The sequence below is a fragment of the Mirounga angustirostris genome, unplaced genomic scaffold (assembly GCF_029215605.1).
Source record: "Mirounga angustirostris isolate CCGP_5_RB_7025 unplaced genomic scaffold, mMirAng1.0.hap1 SCAF_8, whole genome shotgun sequence".
NCBI classification, from domain to species: domain Eukaryota; kingdom Metazoa; phylum Chordata; class Mammalia; order Carnivora; family Phocidae; genus Mirounga; species Mirounga angustirostris.
Window position 1 is genome coordinate 66,721,311 of NW_026991716.1, and position 24,716 is coordinate 66,746,026.

The window sequence follows — 24,716 nt, forward strand, 5'->3', positions numbered from 1 at the left end:
CCTGTCTTATTTATTTCTGCTTGTTTTTCTGCATTTGTCAGCCTTCCCAATTTCTTACCATCTACTCAAAACTGAGATCCTGCTGTCTACAGATAGATCATGGTTCTTCAAACATAACCTCTTCTCAAGATACTCCTTTTTGTTGTTGTTGTACTCACTTGTCTGGGTGCCTGTTACTTGCTGTTCTTATGTGGGCTGAACTTGTTTGCTATTACACTGTCTTTCAAAACATACTTCATAGGAGTTCCTCCCAGTGTTTATAAAGCCTAGGGCTTCCCTTTGGGAACTTCCAAGCTCTAGTTTGTAGATTTCCACTTAGTGGCACCTTTGAGATTTCCAGAATCTTGCCCATGGGTTTATACATAGTTTTAGAGCAAAATCCTACTATAATAAAGGCCTACTTGGAACTTTGCCTTAAAGAATTGGGCTGTACATATGTCAGACAAATGTACATATTTTTGGCCAACCACAAAGCTTGATCTAAGCATTCTTGGTCAATGCCTTGTTTTTCCTAATTTTCTTTTTTTTTTTTTTCTTTTTTAAACTGAGCAGTATTCTTAGGAGATAGGCACCTACTGAGAGTCTCTTATCATTGTAGTCACAAAGAGATTAAATTCTCTGGCAACTAAAGCCAAAGGAGCAGATTCCACATGTCTTTACCTACACTGTTTTTCCTCTGGCACATTAGTTAGTTCAGAGCTCAGTCATACCTGTGTCTCTCCTCCTTGAGAGAAGCAGTGGGGTAGGGAGGTATAAGCTCTCTGTAAAGCTGCAGATGTGATGAGTAAAAAAAAGGAGAGAGACATCTTTCTAATTCTGTATGGTTATCTTCCTTTCTTAAAGTTAAAAATAGCTAACGTTCATTTTACCAAGCACCATTACAAGTATTTCCATGTGTTAATTCATTTATCTTTCGAAACAGGCTGAGGCCTGTGAAATAGTAGCTATTCTCATCCTCCTTTATAGGTGAGAAAACTAAGCTACAGAGAAGTATAGTAACTTACCCGTGGTCACACAGGCAGTACTTTACAGAGGCAGTCTGACTTCAGAGTTTGAGCTTTTAATAACTAGATTATCTCACCTGTCAGAGAGAGGGATAGTAGTAGTAATAGTTGTAAGGATAGTAGTAGTAAGTAGTAGTAATAGTAGTAATACTAGCAGCAGAGAGATAGATAGGCAAAGTGCATCAACTTTTGGAAGCCTCCTGATAGGTTATGAGATAGAATTCTTAGAGAACATATAGATGATAACAGAATCCAAATGTATCCCAAATGTTCAAGAAAATACTATACAGCAATACCATTTTGATAATGATATTTCTGTTACAAATTTCATTTCCAGTCTTTAATGGCTAGTGGTAAATTTTTTTAAGCAAAAAGGGAATTGAAGGGGCTGCCATATATAATCTGTTTTTACTTCTCATCCATGACTCTTAGGTTTATTGATTTATCTTATTTACTGTAGGAGGAAGGTGTAGATAATTCCAATTTTTCCAATCCAGGGTTTTACACATGTTTAAGAGAATATGTACTCAGGAATGTTAAAAAGTGATCTTAAAATAAAATTAAGATAATTCAATTTATAATAGCATGCAAAATAACAAGTCTTTGGAATAATTATCAAAAGTAGTATAAGATGTCTTTGCAGAAAACCACGAAACATTGTTGAAAATAAAGAGAAAAAATATTCCATGTTTATGGAGTCTAAGATTTAATATCATTAAGATGATAATATTTCTCAAATTGATTTAGAGATTCAACATAATCCCTATCAAAATCCCAACCTTTTTTTTGCAGAAATTAACAAGCTGATGCTAAAGTTCACATGGAAATGAAAGGAATACAGACTAACCAAAACAATCTTGAAAAAGGAGAAAAAAGTTGGAGGATTTCAAAACTTACTACAAATCTATAGCAATCAAGACACTGTGATTCTGGTCTAAGGATAAGCATATATATTAATACAATAGAACTGAGACTCCTCAACAGTAAACCTTTACATTTATAGTCAGTTGATTTCAAAAAGGATGCCAAGACAATTCAATGGAATAAATTCCTTTTTTCAACAAATGGTGAACAGCCAGACATCCACATGCAAATGGACCATCTATCAAAATTAACTCAAAATGGATCATAGACCTAAAGAGATAAAACTGTAAACTCTGAGAAGGAAACACGATGAGTAAATATGTGTGGAGTTAGTCATTTGTTTCTTAGGTATGACACCAAGAGAAAAAAATATAGACAAACTTTTGTGCTATTAATGATGCCATCAAGAGAACAAACAGACAGACATTCCACAGAATGGAAGAAGATATTTGCAAATTATATATCTGATATGGGACCTGTATCTAGACTATATTAAAAAACTCTTATAACTCAACAATAAGAAAATAAATAAGCCTGCTAAAAATAACTAAAGAATTTGAATAGATATTTCTGCAAAGAAGATATCCAAATAGCCAATGAACTCATGAAAAGATATTCAAAATCATTAGTAATTAGGGAAGTACAAATCAAAACCACAATGAGAATCCACTTCACACCCTACAGTAGGATGGCTAAAATAAAAAGATAGAAATAGCAAGTGTTGATGAGGATGAAATGAAAATATGGGAAAACTGCAATCACTGTACATTGCTAGTGGGAATATCAAATGGTACCGTCACTTTAAAAAACTGTCAGTTCCTCAAAAAGTTAAACACAGCATTATAATGTTATTGAGTAATGCCACTCCTAAGATATATATCCAAGGAATGAGAAATCTATATCTACCTAAAAACTTGTACATAGCAGCATTATTCCTAATAGCCAATAAGTGGAAACAACTCAAATGTCCATCAATTAGTGAGTGGATAAACAAAAGTTGTATATCCATACAATTTATTATTTAGACTTTAGAAGGAATGGAGCACTGATACATGTTACAAAATATATGAACTTTGAAGAAATAATTATTCTAAATGAAAGAAGTCAGACACAAACACCACATATAGTGTAATATCATTCTATTGTATGAAATATCCATATAGGCAAATCCATAGAGAGTGAATGTAGATTAGTGGTTTCTAGGGACTGAGGGAATGGGCAATGGAGAGCTATCACTAATGGAATTTCTTTTTGGGGTTCCAGAATTAGATGGTAGTATTGTGTTGATTATACAACTCTGTTAACTATATAATATGTATCTCTCTCTCTATAGATAGCTGGATAAATAGAGCATGTGGGAGCAAGAGATATATAATCAATAAAGATGTTATTTAAAAATGATCAAGTTGCAAAAGTCATTGCTGGTTGATCAGGGGAGAGCATGCAATCTCTGAGACTTTCAAAGGGAAGCTTAACCTTTGCTTTCCAGATGAATGAAGACATGGTAAATGATCAATTACTTTGATTTTAGACTTTTCTTCTGATCCTTCATAAGTATTAAGAGCTATAAATTTGCCTCCAAGTCCTTCTTCAGCTACATCCCACAAATGTCAGTATATTGTATTTTTATGTAGCAGGGTTTATGTGGAGTGAGTGTCCAGAGGGAGTGAGGGTTGCAGAGAGATTGACCCTCCAGGTCACAGGAAAGCCTTAAGGAAAGTGGCATCTTGGTGGGAACATTTTGGGCTGCAGGTGAGCCACCTTGATCCCTGTAGGAGTCCAGTTGCTAATGTAGGCAGGAAGACTTCAGGTTGCCAGTTTCTATGTAGAGAGGATCAGGGGAGGGTTATTGCCAGGCCAGGCTAAGCTTGAAAGGTCTTCAAGAGACCTAAAGTTCTGGATGGGCAGGTGGGGGCTGAACTCCGCCAGATGTCCTCATGCCCATACCATTCACCCACTATGCAACATCCAGAAACAGAGGAAAACCTCTTTCTCCTACAATGCCCCTTCCGCAGCCTCTACAGAGAAACCTAATATGTTGCTCACGTAAAGGAGAGATGTTTAAAAGAATGCTGTGTGTTATGGAAGATCATATTTTGACAGGTGAACTGACAGCTGAGAGGTAATAAACTGATAACTGGCTTATGCCTCTATTTCTTATACTCTCATTGTCATATGTATCACATCCATGTACAAGACAATATTATATGTATTTTTTTATATGTATTTTTTACTTTAAGCGGTCATATGTGTTTTAAAGAAATTAAAGGGAAAATATAATTTATCCAGATAGTTACTATTTTTGAGGCCCTTCATTTCTTCCTAATATTCAAATTTCCCACTAGTATCATTTACATTAAGCATGAAAAAAAATGATTTCAACATTTCTTATACTATGGCTTGACTGGTTACATTTTGTTAATTTTACTTTTTATCTGAAAATATGTTAGCTTTCTTCTTGAATGATTTTTACTAGATATAAATTGCTGAGTGACATATCTTTTTTAGCACTGTAAAGATATTAATCCAGTCTCTTCTACCTATCATAATTTCTGATGAGAAATCCACAGTTATTTGAATTATGTTTCCTAAATGTAAGGTGTCATTTTTCTCTGGCTACTCTTAAGTTTTTCTCTTTATCTTATATTTTCAGGAGTTTGGCTCTGATATGCCTAGGCATTTTTTTTCATACTTACTTTTTGGAGTTCAGTGAGATTCTGGAATGTGTACATTTATGTCTTTCACCAAATTCAGGAAGGTTTCAGCTATTATTTCTTCAAATATTTTCTGCCTATTCTGTCCCATTTCTTCTTCTGGATTCCTACTATGCTTATGATAGATATTTTTTTAATATTGTCACATATGTCCCTGAGATTCTGTTCATTCCTTGGATTGCATAATTCTGTTAAGTTACATACTCAAGTATTTATCTTCATTCTGCTCCTAAGCTCATCTGCCTTGAATTTTTTATTTCATATACTCTTGAATCCCTTTTTGGTTCTTTTCAATAGTTTCTCTCTCTCTACTGATAATTTGTATCTTTTCAGTCAGTACGAGAATTAGGCATAGTTCTAATATCTGTTTTAAAATCTCTTTTTTTACAACCCATACTACAGAATCATGGTTGCTGCTGCTTCTGCCATAATTGAGGAAGCACAGAAATGGAACTTTCCAAAGCTGTCAGCCCAGAACTATAGCATTTCTGTCATCATCAGGCATCTCCTGAATCAGGTAGACTCTTCCACCATAACTGTTCAAGAATCCTGCTGCATCTGCTACAGACTGTATCATTATTCACAAAGGATGCCCTGCAATCTGCCCTTCACCCCAAATAATTCTATGTCTTACATAAGATTGACTGATTAGGAAAATTTAAATTATATCCAGAACCTTCTCTGAAAGTTTTAGAAACATAGTTTTAGCCTTTTTAGTACAGCTTCTTGCTTGAAGAATACTTGAAAGGATACTCCAATCTATCTGCTATAGACTACCCCTCTCATTATTCAACATTATATTTTCCCTTTTTCAAACCTTCCCAAAATATCAATAGCAAAAACAGTATACTTTGAAGACATAATATACCAATGCTCTGTAGAAACAAAAATCTATAGAGCTCTTCTCAAAAGGAAGGATTCAAAGTCTCAATCATTTCATGTGATGTGATACTACTTTATATGATGATGTGATAATCATGCCTATGCTAATTCCATCACAATTCTAGTTTGATATGTTGTAATTCACAGACTAAATTATAAAGTGATCCACTGCCAAAATAACCTACCCATACACACACATATACACACACACACAGAAAAAATAACCCTTCATGGCCTTCAGTTATAAGTGGTTATAAGTCCAATTTGTATTGACTTTCTTCCTCCACTGCCAGTTACATTCTCCCTTGGTCAATTAGTTGTATTAACCCACAGTTTCATCCCTAAAGGATCTGGCCTTTGGGTGGTCTTATCTCATGAGTTTGCTATAGTATTCTATTTAGTTATTATTAGTTGGACAGTAATACCAGGCAACCCCTGGCTTCCAAACACAATCTTCTCTGCTGCCATTGTGGTTTAAATTCCTGTTTTCCTCAATCAGAGATCAATTGCTCCAGTCAACACAGGAACCCCCTTTTAGCACTGGCAGAGTGGTGAAAGAAGTCCATATAGAAATCTCAATTTCCAGTTCATAAAATAATTGTTGGGTCCTTTGGTAGGAACCATTTTTACTTGTTTATTTAGACATCTAAACCAGAATCCAGTGTCACAGGGTGTGAAGAATACTTTACCAGTGAATCATTAGATGTAATATTGAGAGTTCCCAGTCTCTTTCATACCTTGGTTTCTGAATTCAAACATTCTGGCTATCAGAGAAAGAACATCATATATTGGTCATTGGCTTAGAACATAATTTTTCCTATAATTCAACCTTAAAAAGAGTGGTATTCTAGTTGGAACTAACTGCTCAAGCAGTGCTTCTTCTTTTATTTCCTGCTTGATCACAAATGTATATATATTACAGCTACTTGATGATGGAGTATTGCTGTGTATACCTGACTTTAGGTAATACTGTTCAAATGAGCAGCTTTGGGCATATAATCACTTGGTGTCCCATGATGAGACAGTCATTTAATCTCTAATAGGGCCAAATAGTGTTTTTTATATATGTGTGTGTGTTTATGTGTTTATATGTGTGTGTGTGTATATATATATTTGTGTGTGTATATATATGACTATATTATATATTTGTATATTTAATATATATTATACATGTTATATAAAATATATTTATATAGTTATATATACACAAATAAATATATTTATTAAATATATATTATATCTATATTTACATATAGAAATACTAACTATATAATATAAACATTTATATGTATATATAACTATATATTTATATGTGTATATATATTTATACACATGTATATGTATATATATGTATATGTCAAAACAAGGGTTTGACTTTCTCCCCAAACCAAGGATTCTCCTTTGTGATTTTCTTATTAGGTTCAACCACAGGCTTCATCCAGTTACTGATTAGCTCCAAGAACATTGGATATTATCGGTCATAAGGTCCACGTGGCAGAGTTGCTTCTTCCTCAACTTAGACCTGCTAGAGCTCTTTATACTACTCTGGGCTCTTCTCAAAGTTTATAGACATGATTTACTCAACATGTGCATCCAAGCGGTAAACTGAAATGAATATATGTTGCCTCAGATATCCACAAGTGCCCACCAAGTATTATATATTTTTATTACTGATAGGAAATACATACTAAAGCAACTTGTGTTTCACTTTGGAAGGGGTATTCCAACATGCGTCAGACCCAGAAATGTCCCAAGTGTATCAGGTACCTGAATCCTGGGGTTTACTTTCTTCTAATGTATGTACTTTACCAGGACCTTTAAAACCATTGCCATGTAAGCGTGATTTTGATACAGTACACCAGCATGATGTCCTGTGGAATGTTTTGATGATCTGAGTCCTATGAACTAAATAATGACACAGAACCAGCAAATTGACATGGTCTTAAATAGGACAGAAAAAGTATAATGATGACTCCTAGGTGAATGCAAACTGCTTTTTATCCTTATTGGGATAATAAAAAAAAAAAAATTCCCAGATTAAGACCTAACAAATATCAGAAGCCAGGAAAGAAACTACAACTGGAATAGTATCATTGTGAATTAGAAACACCCCTGATGAAGTTTGTGCTTATTCACTGCCATTCTCCAAGAGCTTTCTGTCTTCTACACAGGTCAAATAGGCAAATGTGTTGGGCATGTGGTAAGAATTTCCACCTCTGCATATTTCAAGACTGAAATGTCAGCACTGGGCCCTGTGAATCCTCCAGGGGGATATGTAGATGTAGATCAAAACACATTTGGTTTGGGTGAGTGTATAAGTATTTGAGGAGGCTGAGTTTATAGGAGTGACTTCCTAAACCACTGGGCCATCAAGGTAGCATCCTACTGCTTCTGTCAGGATTAAGAACTTGCAAAAGTAGGGAGCCTCTAAACCAGCTACAGGATAAAGGATCTCTGCCACAGTTTGCACCAACAGAATGCATGTCGTGTGCCCTGCTTCTCTTCTTCCATAATGCACTTCTAAATCAAGGTCTCAGTTCTGATTAACAGAACTCAAATAATATCCAAAATCCAAACTGCACAGGAATCTGGGGAAAATTGTTCCTAGGTTCCAGTCCCTGCAATACAGGAAGATGTGCTAGAAAAAGATGGCATGTGTGTTGTTTTCAACCATGTTTTTACTACGGTAGACTCTCCTATGTAAGCCCTGGCTTCCATGCCAGCCTCTTTCAAAAGTTCCACTGTATTTACAAAAGGGCAAGTGTCAATTAAAATGTAAGGAAGAATAGAAGCCATTTTTATAAAAATGTTAACAAAATTTAAATTACCTTAACAGTTATATACTTAGTCTTTGTTCTCTTATGAACTTCAGTCATATTGGGGAGACTGTAACAATTCCTATCTAGGTTATGGAAAAGGTCTTTATGATGAACTTTTCTTCTGAGCACTGTTCTCTAATAGGATTGTATTAACTCTAGAAAAAGATTTTATTTCTAGTATTTAACTTTTCAGGATTCAATGAATTAAACTTCTGTAAACTTTAAGCTTTTCTATTATCAACCTACTTTATGTTAACATGTAACACTTACTGAGCATTTACTGGGTGCCTGGCATTATGGTAACCATTTTTACTATCTAACTTCATATGCACAGCAACTGAAGTGGGTGCCATCATAATCATTATTTTGCAGATGTGGAAGCTCAGACCTAAAAAGTTAAGTAACCTGCTAGTACAAGTTAATAAGCAGTGGAGCTAAGATTTGACTCAGGCAGTGTTAGATTCCAGAGTCTACAAACCTAACCCTGTGACCACCCTCATAATTTTATTCTCACTCTCTAAAGTACCTTTTGTTTCACTGTGAATTTTTTTCTTTATCTCATGAAGACTTACATATTAAGAAAGGAGGGAAACAACAAGAACATCAGTGAAATACCCAACAGAATTTTTTTAGAGCTTAGATAAGGTACAAACAAAAATGTAAACAATCTGCAAAAAAATGGCACTGGAGAAATACAGAGGGTGTGAGTATTAGAATTACAGAGAGTGTGAGTCTTAGCCAGTTACATGATTGAGAAACAAAAATGATAAATAACTATGATTTCCTATGGTAATAAATTGATGTGGTTTTAGAACTGAGTTGGCAAGTTGACTTAGAAAACTATTATTAAGAACTAGTTATGCATATCCAGATTTATAATAGAAATTTCTTTTGAACTCTATAATCTGTTAACTATTTTATTGTCATTGATTAACTTTTAAAGTGTATTACTAAAATATCAATTTGAGAAATACCTATGTCAAGTCTTTATCTTAAAGGACACGGGTGACATTTCCTACTTTCATGTGGCATTATTTAGCATTGTCATTTAGACATTTTATATACAAAAGCAATGTCTCCGCAATACGATTTTAATCTATAGAACATGACAAGGTAGGTGCTATTTCTTTGTTTCAGGATACTTCTGAAGCTTCCTTTCTCCAAAATATATTAAGGGACATGTTTAATGAAGTTCCAGCTTTGAGTTATACACACCTTAATGTGATTAATAATGAAATGGCCTTTTTCCTAATAATTATATGGGATATAGTTTATTGTCTCCCATTGTCCGTTTACATTTATTTAGTGGTGAGTACTTTTTGCTGCCTCTAGATGAAAATTTAGGGTCCTACATTTTTTTCTCCTCTCTCTAAAGTGCCTCTCTTTTGACTTATAGAGAACAAAGAAGTCCTTCTCACCTGTCTCCAATGTGGAAGTGGGATTCATAGTGCACCAATATCTATCCCAAAAGACATCTTCAAACTACATTCTTTCACCTTTTATATATATCTATATCTATACCTATACTTATATCTAGTGGGTAAGGGCTTAAGAGTCTTATGTTCTTTATTCAGTCTATGTATGGTCTATAATCTAAATATATTTATTTTGATACTTCAACTAAAACTTCGATTTCAGCACTTTGTCATACATTTCAAAATATTAACTCCTGTACAAAATTTTAAAAACTTATATAGTTATAATTTGTCTATTTCATAATTTTGCTTAAGAATGATCCAGAATTATGCTGACACCTTTTGTACTCCTCTAACAGTATGGATTTAGTAATAAAGTCTTAGAAATTGCCCACTAAATATATTTTGACCTGACTTGATAGAAAATGGAAACCTATTCATTTTTATCTTTAGTTTCAGGTGCAGAATTATGTTTCTCAGAGTCTGGTAACCCTGGGAAGTTGCAGCTTGTTGAGAAAATCTATAATATCTCTGCTTTTATCAGAAGTAAACAGCTTCAGTGATGTTCTGGGTACCATCGATCAGGTACATATAGCCTGAAACTGTAACTCTTATTTATAGTTAATACAGCTACAGACTTTTCTTTTTGTCCTCTCTCCACTTCTTGCCAGGTTGATATTTTAGTTATTACCTTTTTATCCCCTAGAGTATGTGAATACTGTTACTGTCTACTAAAATTATAAAGATACTTTTAGAAAATAGTTTCTAAAATAATACCATCTTATCATGCTTACATGTATATGTAGGCCAAAGGTGCCAATGGTGATAAGGAATGCTTAGATGAATGGCCTTAAATCTAATTGGGCAGCGTGTTCCTAAAGCAAAATGGTGAGAGAAAAGTGAATGGGAGACGATGCTAAATGTAAAAAAACCTCTCACCAGTGGTTTTCATTTCTAATTGCTCATGAGAATCATCTGGTTAACTTCTAAATATCCTGCTGTGAAGCGATATGCTAGTTCAATTAAATGGAGGTCTCCGGGTTTAAGATGCAGGTATTGATTGGTATTCTTTTAAAGCTCTTCGGGTATCCCAATGTGCAGCCAAGGTTGAAAACTCATGCTCTAGGCCCTCTCCTCTGTGCAAATTCTTACATTTGTCTAAGAATTACGTGTCTAAGAAACTGAAGTCATTAACCTATTTTAATGTTGACCCTGGTATATTATGTGTTCACTTTGTCAACCGTTGTAATATTATTACTGTCTCTGTGGTAGAATTAAGCACAATTAAAGGAAATCAGAGACAGGAAGATATGTTTTGGTAAAGAAGAACAAATTTAAGTAGGAAAAATACTATGTATATAATTTTAAATACTGTTTAACTATTACTTATATCTAAGTTGCCTACATTTGACAATATATTCCAAAAATATGTATAATCTAATTGAATTCACTGAATGACATGATAAATCATCTAGGCAGCAATTTTTCAAGGGACTACTAAATGGTAAACTCTCTTAAGTGCTCTGTGAGATTTTTTTAAAGTAATTGTTACTAATGATAAGGAGCTAAAAATTCATTTGGGAAACAGTGAAGTGCTAAAATACTTGGTATTTGTAGGAGCTCCAACATCAAGAAGTGATCAAGGTAGGTTGCAGGTCCCTGAAAGGACTTCATGGATAAGAAACAACTTGAAAAATGTATTTGAAAAACAGAAGATAACAGAATATAGAGGCATTGAGTGTAATTTTTAAAATGTGTGCCCAGGGGCACCTGGGTAGCTCAGTCGGGTAAGCATGCGACTCCTGGTGTCAGCTCAGGTCATGATCTCATGGGTCATGAGATGGAGCCCTACATGGGACTCTGTGCTCAGCGGGGGGGTCTGCTTGAAGATTCTCTCCCTCTGCCCCGCCCCCACTTGTGTGCGTTCTCTCTTTCTAAAATAAAGAAATAAATCTTAAAAAAAAATAAAATGTGTGCCCAGCATTCTAAAAAGCAAGGTAAGGTCATGGAATTTAAAAACAGGATGCAATGTGGGAAATGACTTTGATCAAATCAGATTCTTTGTGTGGAAAATAGCAAAGTACAGACAAGAAATTTTTATTTACATGTTCTCATTTAATCTTCACAAATCTCCATGAAGTAGTTGTACTTTTTACCCAGTATATAGATAAAGAAATCAAACCTTAGAGTGGTTAAGCAACTTGACCAAAATTGCAGAAAGAACATATTTTAAAGCCATAATTCAAACAGAGGTATTTTGATTGTAAAATCACTTGAGAATAAGAATAAGAAGAACACAACAGTAACTACTTTTTGGCAGGTAATAATGCATTAATATGCTTTACATGAATTTTCCCAATCGAGATGTTAATATAGTTGTTTAAAGACAAAGATATGGAAAGTACTACTTGGCATTCTTATAGTAGACAACAACATTCACTCCAGCCATTTTAAGCAGAAAGGATGCATAAGTAGCTATGGATTATTGAGAGGGCTCAGGCTGTACTTTCATGAACGACTCCCATAATCATACAGCAGAATTTGGCTACCAGAGGATTTGCTGCCTTTATCATCATGAATAGGAAGCTTTCTGCTGAATCACCAGTTCCAGAAAACAGTCCTGCCACAAAGTACAACAGACAAAGGTGTGCCCTGTGCTGTACCTGTCTCACTATGTGATTCAGTTTGAACTACAAAGTTTGTGTGAGTGCATTTGTTTCTAAACCAACTTTCTATTCATAACCCTAGCAGCAAGAGAGTATAGGAAATGTAGTTTAACAAATGCAGAGGAACGGGATCAAGATGGCAGGATAGGAAGATCCTGAGTTTACCTCCTCCCATGGACACCCAAGACTACAACTACATATAGAGCATCTCTCTCTGAGAAGAACATGAAGACTATCAGAACAACTTTAACACAGCTAAAGATATAAAGAAAAAGCCACATCAAAAGGGGTATTTTGGTTGGGACCTAAAACCTCCAGCATGGCAACCCACAAATGAAAGAGATATCATGGGTGTGGAGGTCTTCCCTGAAGGTGAGAGGTTCAAGCCCACATTGACCACCTCCTCCCTTCAAGGATATGCACCAGGAAGGTAAGGCCCCATAATATCTGGCTTTGAAAGTAGGGCTTAACTCCAAGATGTTTGAAAATCAGTAGGGCTTAGCTTCAGGAGAGCAAGAGAGCTATAGGAAACTGACATTGTTCTTCATGGCCTGAGCACAATCTCACTCACTCTGGGATCCAGCATAGAGGCAGCAATTTGAAAAGCACCTGGGCCATACATGAAGGAGATTTACTGACTACTTTTAGGGCAAATGCTGGAGGGGCAGGGATCTATAGGAACTTTCTCTGGGAACAAAAGTGCTGACAGGCACCATTTTTCTTATCCTCCTTCAGCCTAGTTAGCCCATGCTAGTTCTGAACACTCTTCATCTACCTTGACAGCACTGGGTGATCCACTCAGGTGTTCTGTGGCTGCCCTGTGCAAACCCACCTACCTTGCCAGGTGCCCTTCCAAAGTGGCTCCCACCCTGCCATACATGGTGGGCAGTCTGGCTAGGTCCAGGACTCCTCCAAAGCAACTTCTGCCTCAGAGACAGAGGGAAGAGCCCTACCCAGCAGCACATCAACAACAGTTGCCACCAGGCCTCCCAGCCAACCACACCAGGGACTAAACCCACCCACCAGCATACCCACAGCAGCTGCAGCTAGTACTCTCAGCCAGCCACTGGGGGCCGCACACGGTCTACACAAGGGACAACCCTGGAGGGCCTGGGTCTGATGAGCAGGAGGTATTGCATTCCTGTACCCCACAAAATGCCTTCAGCATCAGCCCATTACCTTCAAAACCATGAAATGTAGCTGACCTACCTAAAATACAGAAACAAGTGTAGAGAGTCAGGCAAAATGAGGAAACAGAAGAATATGTTCCAAATGAAAGAACAAGATAAAACCTCAGCAAAAGAACTAAGTAAAATGGAGATAAGCAATCTACATGATAAAGAGTTCAAAGTAATGGTCATAAGGGTACTCACTGAACTCGGGAGAAGAATGGATAAACACAGTGAGAGCTTCAAAAAAGAGATAGTATAAAAAGGAACCAATCAGAGCTGAAAAAATGCAATAACTGAAATGAAAAATGCACTAGAGAGAATCAACAGCAGATTAGATGATGCAGAAGAATGGATGAACAATCTGAAAGGGTAGTGGAAGCCATCCAAAGAGAATTTTAAATATGAGGATAGGTTAAAGGACTTCTGGAACATCATCAAATGTATAACACTCACATTATAGGGATTTCAGAAGAAAAGAGAAAGAAGGGGCCAAGAAAATTATTTGAAGAAATAATAGCTGAAAACTTCCCAAATCTGTGGAAGGAAACAGATAACCAGATCGAGGAAGCAGAGAGCCCCAATAAAGATGAAGTCAAAGAGGTCCACACTAAGACATAAATAATTAAAATGTCAAAAATTAAAGATAAAACATTAAATGTAGCAAGAGAAAAGCAACTATTACATACAAGGAAATACCATAAGACTGTCAGCTGATTTTTCAGGAGAAATTTTGCAGATGAGAGTGGCGTGATATATTCAAAGTGCTGAAAGGAAATACACTACAACCAAGAATACTCTACCCAGCAAGGCTATCATTCAGAATTGAAGGAAACAAATAGTTTCTCAAACAAAAGTTAAAGGAGTTCATTTTCAGTAAACCAACCTTATAATAAATGTTAAAGGGACTTCTTTAAGTGGAAAAGAGGCCATAAGAAGAAGGAAGAAAATTATGAAATAAAAATATTCACTGCTAAAAGCAAACATATGGTAAAGGTAGTAAACCAATCACTTATAAAGCTAGTATGAATGTTAAAAGATAGTTAAGTTAGGTATATCTATAATAATTAGGTAAGGGATACACAAAATAAAAAGATGTAAAATATCATGTCAAATGTATAAAATATGGGGAGGGAGTAAAAAATGTAGTGCTTTTACAGTGTGTTCAAAGTTAAGTTACCATAAACTTAAAATACACTGCAGAATACTTAGGATGTTCTATATGAACCTTATGGTAACCACAAACCAAAAACCTGTAATAGATACACAAAAAATAAAGAGAAAGGAATACCAACATAACACTAAAAAATAACCATCAAATCACAGGGAAAGAGAACAAGAGAAGAAAGAAACAGAGAACTACAAAAACACCTAGAAAACAATTAAGAGAATGGCAATAAGTATATACCTATTAATAATTAGGTTAAATGTAAATGAACTACATGCTCCAATAAAAAGACATAAGATGACTGAATGGATAAAGAAAAAAAAAAGATCCATCTATATGCTTCCTAAAAAAAGACTAACCTCAGAGACAAAGACACATACAGACTGAAAGTGTAGGAACAGAAAAGATATTCCATGCAAATGGACATTAAAAAAAATCTGGGGCAAGAAAAAAATGATGGCAGAGGAGTTGGGGACCTTATTTCAACCGGTCCCCAGAATTGAGCTGGTTATCTACCAGACCACTCTGAAAACCCACTAAATCAGCCTGAAATGTAAGAAGATATATCTGGATCTCTACAAACAGAATATCATGGGCGGTTGGTTTCCAGGTATGAAGCGGGGAGCTGTGATTCCGCAGGCAGATATCAGAAGATAAACGGAAGGGTGAGGGAGCTGCCATAAGCGCTTGAGCTGGGAAGGTGAAATAACACAGCGCAAAAGCCCCCCATGCTAGGGACCAGGTACAGACTTGAAGACCGGTAGCAGCAGGGAAAGCACTTTAGGGCAGCCCCCAGACTGAAACCTGAAGCTGCAGGGGCCCCTGCGTGAACTGGGGGTAGCTGGCGGTTTTAGAAGCACAAAGGGCAGAAGCGTGCCTAGACCTGGAAGTAAGGGGTGGGAGCGCTGCTGAGGGGCGCACAACCCAGGACGCTGTGGTTTTAGCAGCACAGACAGAAATGGAGACAGTGTGGCCTAGAGAGCTCACTGAAGAACAGACTGAGATCTCTGTTCTGAGGCAGAGGTTTGGAAACGGTCGCTTCGGTTCTGACTCTTGGAAGACACATGGAAAGCCGCCAGAGAGCAAAAGCCCCCAAAAAACTGTTTTCACTGAGCCCATCCCCCCCCACAGGGGGCAGGGAAACTCTGCCCAAACAGAGTTGCCTGAGTAACAGTGTGGCAGGCCCCTCCCCCAGAATGCAGGCGGGAAGAACAAGAGGCCAACAACCCTAAGGTCCTTATAAAACAGATGCATTTTGCTTGGGTTGTGGTCAATAATATGGACTCTGTACATTCTCTAAACCACCCCTCAACAGAATGACTAAGAGGAGGAACCCCAAAAAGAGGAAAGAATCAGAGACTGTGACTTCTGCCACAGATTAACAAATGGATATAGATATAAGCAAGATGTCAGAAATAGACTTCACGGTAACAGTTATGAAGACAATAGCTAGAATGGAGAAAACAATTAATGGCAACATAGAGTCTCTGAGGGCAGAAATGAGAGCTGATCTGGCAGAATTTAAAAATGCTGTCAATGAGATCCAATCTAATCTAGATACTTTAACAGCTAGGGTAAATGAGGCAGAAGAACAAATTAGTGATCTAGAAGACAAACTGATAGAAAAGAAGGAACAGGAGGAAGCCTAAAAGAAACAGCTTAAAATCCATGAAAACAGAATTAGAGAAATAAGTGCCGCCATGAAACGGTCCAATGTCAGAATTATTGGGATCCCTGAGAGGGTGGAGAGAGAGAGAGAGAGAGAGGACTAGAAGATATATTTGAGCAAATCGTAGCTCAGAACTTCTGGGGAATGAAACAGGCATTCATGTCCTAGAGGCAGAGAGGACCCCTTCCAATATCAAGCAGAACAGACAAACGCCCCAGCATGTAATAGTAAAACTCGCAAGTCTTAGAACCAAGGAAACCATCTTAAGGGCAGTTAGGGGAAGAGATTCCTTATGTACAGAGGGAGGAACATCAGAATAATGTCAGAGTTATCCACAGAGACCTCGCAAGCCACAAAGCGCTGGCAAGACATATTCGGGGTACTAAATGAGAAGAACATGCAGCTAAGAATACTTTATACAGCAAGGCTGTTGTTTAGAATGGATGGAGAGATGCAGAGCTTCCAGGACTGGCATAAACTGAAAGAATATGTGACCCCTAAGCGGGTCCTGCAAGAAATATTAAGGGGGGTTCTATAAAAGGTGAAAGACCCCAAGAGTGATATAGAACAGAAATTTACAGAGACAATCTATAGAAACAAGGACTGCACAGGCAACATGATGACAATAAAATCAACTTTCAATAATCACTCTCAACGTGAACAGCCTAAACACTCCCATAAAACAGCACAGGGTTGCAGATTGGATAAAAAGACAGGTCCCATCCATATGCTGTATACAAGAGACTCATTTTGAACCTAAAGATACATCCAGACTGAAAGTGAAGGGATGGAGATCCATCTTTCATGCCAACGGACCTCAAAAGAAAGCTGGGGTAGCAATTCTCGTATCAGACAAATTAAATTTTAAGCTAAAGACTGTAGTTAGAGACACAGAAGGACATTATATCATTCTTAAAGGGTCTATCCAACAAGAAGATTTAACAATTGTAAATATCTACACCCTCAACATGGGAGCAGCCATCTACATAAGCCAACTGTTAACCAAAATAAGGAGTCATGTTGGTAACAATACGTTAATTGTAGGAGACCTCAATACTCTACTCTCAGCAATAGACAGATCATCTAACAAGAAAATCAACAAAGAAACCAGAGCTTTGAATGATACACTGGACCAGATGGACCTCATAAATATATACAGAACATTCCACCCTAAAACAACAGAATACTCATTCTTCTCGAGCGCACATGGAACTTTCTCCAGAATAGACCACATACTGGGTCACAAATCAGGTCTCAACTGATACCAAAGATTGAGATTATTCTCTGCATATTCTCAGACTATAATGCTTTAAAACTGGAACTCAATCACAAGAATAAATTTGGAAGAAACTCAAACACTTGGAAGCTAAAGACCAGTCTGCTCAAGAATGTTTAGGTCAACCAGGAAATCAAAGAACAACCTAACCAATTCATGGAAACCAGTGAGAATGAAAACACATCAGTCTAAAACATATGGGATACTGCAAAGGCAGTCCTAAGGGGGAAATACATAGCCATCCAAACCTCACTCAAAAAAAAAGAAAAATCCCGAATTCACCAACTAACTTTACACCATAAAGAACTAGAGAAAAAACAACAAACGATGCATAAGCCACGCATTAGAAGAGAAATAGTTAAGATTAGAGCAGAGATTAATGAATTAGAAACCAGAAACACAGTAGATCAGATCAACGAAACTAGAAGCTGGTTCTTTGAAAGAATTAGTAAGATCGATAAACCACTGGCCAGACTTATCCAAAAGAAAAGAGAAAGGACCCAAATTAATAAAATTATGAATGAAAGGGGAGAGATCATGACTAACACCAAGGAACTAGAAACAATTATTAGAAATTATTATCAAAACTATAGGCCAATAAATTGAGCAACCTGGAAGAAATGGATGCCTTCCTGGAAACCTATATACTACTAAGACTGAAACAGGAAGAAATTAACAACCTCAATAGACCAATAACCAATAATGAGATTGAAGCAGTGATCAAAAACCTACCAAAAAACAAGAGTCCAGGGCCTGATGGATTCCCTGGGGAATTCTACCAAACATTAAAAGAAGAAATAATACCTATTCTTCTGAAGCTGTTTCAAAAAATAGACCAGAAGGAAAGCTCCCAGACTCATTCTATGAGGCCAGCATTACCTTGATCCCCAAACCAGGCAAAGACCCCATCAAAAAGGAGAATTTCAGACCACTATCCCTGATAAATATGGATGCCAAAATTCTCAACAAAATTTTAGCTAATAGGATCCAACAGTACATTAAAAGGATCATCCACCATGACCAAGTGGGATTTATCCCTGGGATGCAAGGGTGGTTCAACATTTGCAAATCAATCAATGTGACAGAACACATTAATAAGAGGAGAGATAAGAACCATATGGTCCTCTCAGTTGATGCAGGAAAAGTATTTGACAAAATACAGCATCCTTTCCTGATTAAAACTCTTCAGAGTATAGGGATAGAGGGAACATTCCTCAATTTTATAAAATCCATCTATGAAAAACCCAGAGCGAATATCATTCTCAATGGGGAAAAGCTGAGAACCTTTCCCTTAAGATCAAGAACCTGACAAGGATGCCCACTCTCACCACTATTGTTCAACATAGTACTAAAAGTCCTAGCAACAGCAATCAGAGAACTGAAAGAAATAAAAGTTATTCAAATTAGCAAAGAAGAAGTCACACTCTCTCTCTTTGCAGAGGACATGATGCTTTATGTGGAAAACCCAAAAGACTCCACCCCCAAATTACTAGAACTCATACAGCAATTCAGTAATGTGGCAGGATACTATATCAATGCACAGAAATCAGTTGTTTTCTTATACACTAACAATGTAACTGTAGAAAGAGGAATTAGAGAATCAATTCCATTTACAATAGCACCAAAAACCATAAAATACCTCGGAACAAACCTAACCAAAGAGGTAAAGGATCTATACTCTAGGAACTACAGAACCCTCATGAAAGAAATTGAAGAAGACACAAAAAGATGGAAAAACATTCCATGCTCATGGATTGGAAGAATAAACATTGTTAAAATGTCTATCCTGCCCAGAGCAATCTATACCTTTAACAGCATCCTGATCAAAATACAATGGCATTTTTCAAAGTGCTGGAACAAACAATCCTAAAATTTGTATGGAATCAGAAAAGACCCTGAATCACCAAGGAAATGTTGAAAAAGAAAAAAAAAAGTTGTGGGCATCATGTTGCCCGATTTCAAGCTATATTACAAAGCTGTGATCACCAAGACAGCCTGGTACTGGCAAAAAAAACCAAACACATAAACCAATGGAACAGAATAGAGAGCCCAGAAATGGACCCTCAACTCTACAGCCAAATAATCTTCGACAAAGCAGGAAAAAATATGCAATGGAAAAAAGACAGTCTCTTCAATAAATGGTGCTGGGAAAATTGGACAGCTATATACAGAAGAATGAAACTCGACCATTCTCTTACACCGTACACAAAGATAAACTCAGAATGGATGAAAGACCTCAATGTGAGACAGGAATCCATCAAAATCCTAGAGGAGAACATAGGCAGTAACCTCTTCGACATCGGCCACAGCAACTTCTTTCAGGATACATCTCCAAAGGCTAGTGAAACAAAAGTAAAATGAACTTTTGGGACTTCGTCAAGATAAAAAGCTTCTGCACAGCAAAGGAAACAGTCAACAAAACAAAGAGGCAACCCACAGAATGGGAGAAGATATTTGCAAATGACACTACAGACAAAGGGCTGATTTCCAAGATCTATAAAGAACTTCTCAAACTCAACACCCAAAAAAATAATCAAGTCAAAAAATGGACAGAAGGGGGGCCCCTGGGTGGCTCGGTTGGTTAAGCGACTGCCTTCGGCTCAGGTCATGATCCCAGGGTCCTGGGATCAAGCCCCACATCAGGCTCTCTGCTCAGCCGGAAGCCTGCTTCTTCCTCTCCCACTCCCCCTGCTTGTGTTCCCTCTCATGCTATCTCTCTCTCTCTCTCCCTGTCAAATAAATAAATAAAATCTTTAAAAAAAAAAATGGACAGAAGACATGAGCAGACACTTTTCCAAAGAAGACATAAAAATGGCTAACAGACACATGAAAAAGTGTTCATCATCATTAGCCATCAGGGAAATTCAAATCAAAACCACACTGAGATACCACCTTACACCAGTTAAAATGGCAAAAATTGACAAGGTAAGAAACAACAAATGTTGGAGAGGTTGTGGAGAAAGGGGGACCCTCTTACGCTGTTGGTGGGAATGCAAGTTGGGACAGCCATTTTGGAAAACAGTGTGGAGGTTCCTCAAAAATTTAAAAATAGAGCTACCCTACAACCCAGCAATTGCACTACTGGGTACTTACCCCAAAGACACAGATGTAGTGGAAAGAAGTGCCATATGTACCCCAATGTTCACAGCAACAGTGTTCACAATAGCCAAACTGTGGAAAGAGCCAAGATGCCCTTCAGTAGACAAATGACTAAAGGAGATGTGGTCCATATATACCATGGAATATTACTCAGCCATCAGAAAAGATGAATACGCAACTTTTGCACCAACATGGATGGGACTGGAAGAGATTATGTTAAGTGAAATAAGTCAAGCAGAGAAAGTCAATTATATGGTTTCACTTATTTGTGGAACATAAAGAGAAGCATGGAGGACATTAGGAGAAGGAAGGAAAAAATGAAGACAGGGGGCAGTTGGAGGGGGAGACAAAGCATAAGAGACTACGGACTCCAAGAAACAAACTGAGGGTTTTAGAGGGGAGGGGGTGGGGGGATAGGTTAGCCCGGTGGTGGGTATTAAGGAAGGCATGTATTGCATAGACCACTGGGTGTTTTATGCAAACAGTGAATCATGGAATACTACATCAAAAAGTAATGATGTACTGTATGGTGACTAACATAACATAAAAAAAAAGAAAACTAGACATAATAAACTCCATCTGTATAAATTTAAAAATAAATAAATGTGCACTGGAGTCTCATTCAGTATTGACTTTGATGACATTTTAAGTTGCAACAATTTACTTTTTTATCTTAATTTTTATGCTTCAACCAAAATTTCTGGACCTTTGATCCATTTTTTTGTTTGGAGATATAACACAGCAGAATAGCAACTCTGAAAAATTCAAATAAAATGCATGTAAGCAATAATATGCAAAGGAAAAAAAAATGTGGGACAGCAATACTTAGATAAAATAGAGTTTAAAACAAAGGTTGTAACAAATGACAAACAAGGTCATTGCATAATGATGGAAGGGTCAATCCAAAAAGGGAATATAATAATTGTGAATATCCATGCTCTCAATATAGGAGCACTAAATATATAAACTAAGTATTAAGAAATGTAAAGGGAGAAATTCTTAGTAAGAAAATAATAGGGGAGTTTAAGACCCCACTTACTTCGATGGATAGATCATCCAGACAGAAAATCAATAAGGAAACAGTAGCTTTAAATCATAGATTAGAACAGTTGGACTTAACAGACGTATACAGAACATTCTATCCAAAACACATTCTTTTCAAGTGTTCATGGAACATTCTCTAGGACAGGTCACATGTTAGGCCACAAAACAAGTCTTAATAAATTTAAGAAGACTGAAATCGTATCAAACATCTTTTTTTACCACATTATGAAACTAGAAATCAATTATAAGAAAAAAAGTGGAAAAAACACACATGTGGAGGCTAAACAACATGCTACTAAACAATGTGTGTATGAAGAATTTAAGAGAAAATTTAAAAAATACATAGAGACAAAAGAAAATGGTAATACAATATTCTACAATATCTGGGATACAGGAAAAGCAGTTTTAGGAGGCATATAGACCTAAGGATACAGGCCCACCTCAAGAAACAAAAAACGTCTCAAATAAAAATCTAACTTTATAGTTAAAGGAACTAGGAAAAGAACAAAAACGCCCATAGTAGAAGGAGGGAAATAATAAAGATAAAAGTAGAAATAAGTGAAATAGAGACCAAAAAATAACAAAACCATACGAGAAAAGATCAATGAAACTAAGAGCTGGTTTTTTTAAAAGATAAAACTGAAACCTTAACTCAGGTTCATCAAGAAAAAAGAGAGAGAGAGGTCAACTAAACAAAATAAAATAAAAGAAATTATAACCAATACCACAGAAATACAAATGGTCATAAGATAATACTATGAACAATTATACACCAACAATTTATACAAACTGGAAGAAATTACTAAATTCCTAGAAACATATAATCTTCCAAAACTAAATCATGAAGAAATAGACTACCTGAACAGACCAATTACTAGTAATGAAACTGATTCAGGAAAAAAAATCCCAATGAACAGAAGTCCAGGAAGAGATGTCTCTCAGGTGAATTCTACCAAAGATTTAAAGAATAGCTGAACACCTGGGTGGCTCATTTGGTTAAGCATCTGCCTTTGGCTCAGATAATGATCCCGGGGCCCTGGGGTCAAGTCCTACATTGGGCTCCCTGCGGTATGGGGAGTCTGCTTCTCCCTCTGAGCGCCCCCCCCCCCCACTCATGCTGTCTCTCTTTCTCTCTCTCTCGCAAAAATAAAGTCTTAAAACAAAGGAAGAGTTTATAGATATTCTCACATTATTATAAAAATTGAGGAAGATGAAACACTTTTTTTTTTTAAGATTTTATTTATTTATTTGAGAGAGAGAATGAGACAGAGAGAGCACGAGATGGGGGAGGGTCAGAGGGAGAAGCAGGCTCCCCGCCGAGCAGGGAGCCCGATGTGGGACTCGATCCCGGGACTCCAGGATCATGACCTGAGCCGAAGGCAGTCGCTTAACCAACTGAGCCACCCAGGCGCCCAAGATGAAACACTTCTAAACTCATTTTATGCGGCCAGCATTACCCTGATACCAAAACCACAAAGACATTACAGAAATGAAAATTACAGGCCGTATCACTAATGAGCATAGGTGCAAAATCCTCAACAAAATGTTAGCAAACCAAACTCAACAATACACTAAAAGTGTCATACTTCATGCCAACTGGAATTCATTCCAGGGATGCAAGATTGGTTTAACATTCACAAATCAATCAATGTGATACACCACATTAACAAAACAAAGTATAAAAATTCTGTCATCTTGATGCACAAAAGGCAAAATTCATCATCATTTCTGATTAAAAACTTTCAATGAAGTGGGTACAGAAGGAATGCTTTGCAACATAATAGAGGCCATATTTGACAAACCCACCGTTAGCATACTCCATGGTCAAAAGCTGAGAGCTATTTTTTTAAGATCAGGAACAAGACAAGGATGCCTATTCTCCACTTTTATTCAACATAGTATAAAGTCGTAGCTATAGCAATTAGGCAAGAATAGAAATAAAAGACATCCAAACTAGAGATGAAGAAGTAAAACTGTCACTATTTGCAGATGACATACTGTGCAGAGAAAACCCTAAAGACTCCACCAAAAAACTATTAGACGTAATAAATGAATTCCGTAAAATTGTAGGATACAAAATCAATAAACAAAAATCTGTTGTGTTTCTATATAATAATAATGAACTATCAGAGAAATTAATAAAAAAAAACACTTAAAATTGCATCAAAATGATTAAAATATCTAGGTGTAAATTTAACCAAAAGACTTGTATTCTGAAAACTGCAAGACACTGATGAAAGAAATTGAACATGACACAAATAAATGGAAAGATATATTGTGTTCATAGATTAAAAGAACTAATATTGTTAACATATCCATACTACTCAAAGCAATTTATAGATTCAGTGGAATCCCTGTCAGAATTCCAATGAAAATTTTCACAGAACTAGAATAAATCATCATAAAATTTGTATGGAACCACAAAAGATCCCAAATAACCAAAGAGTCTTGAGAAGGTACTTGAGAAAAGTATCACACTCCCAAATTTCAAACTGTACCAACAAAGCTATAATAATCAAACTAGTTACAGCACTTGTCTAAAAAGTGACACGTAAATCAATGGAATAAGATAAAGAGCCCAGAAATAAACCCGGTTTAGATCAGTTAATCTACCACAAAGGAAACAAGAATATACAATGGGGAAAAGATAGTCTTTTTAATAAGTGGTGCTGAGAAAAATGGACAGCTACATGCAAAATAATGAAACTAGACCACTTTCTTACACCATACACAAAAAATAAGCTCAAAATGCTTTAAAGACATAAACAAAGACCTGAAACAGTAAGACTTCTAGAAGAAAATATAGGCAGAAATGCTTTGATATCAGCCTGAGTAATTTTCTTTTGGATATATCTCCTCATGCAAGGTTAACAAAAGAAAAAAACAAAACAAAACAGTGAGACCACATCAAACTACAAAGCTTGTGC

The 24,716-nt window shown here is 36.5% G+C and overlaps 1 protein-coding gene across 2 annotated transcripts in view; it reads left to right on the forward strand.

Moving 5' to 3' along the window:
- MEI4 (meiotic double-stranded break formation protein 4) overlaps positions 1-24,716 on the forward strand; it is a 238,150-nt gene that overhangs the window by 144,481 nt on the left and 68,953 nt on the right. Inside the window, exon 4 of one of the 2 annotated variants that reach the window (XM_045867123.3) lies at positions 10,152-10,283. The exons of the other annotated variant lie outside the window; for it this stretch is intronic. Coding sequence (XP_045723079.1) covers positions 10,152-10,283 — 132 coding nt within the window. The remainder of the gene's footprint in view (positions 1-10,151; positions 10,284-24,716) is intronic. 2 annotated transcript variants of the gene reach the window in all.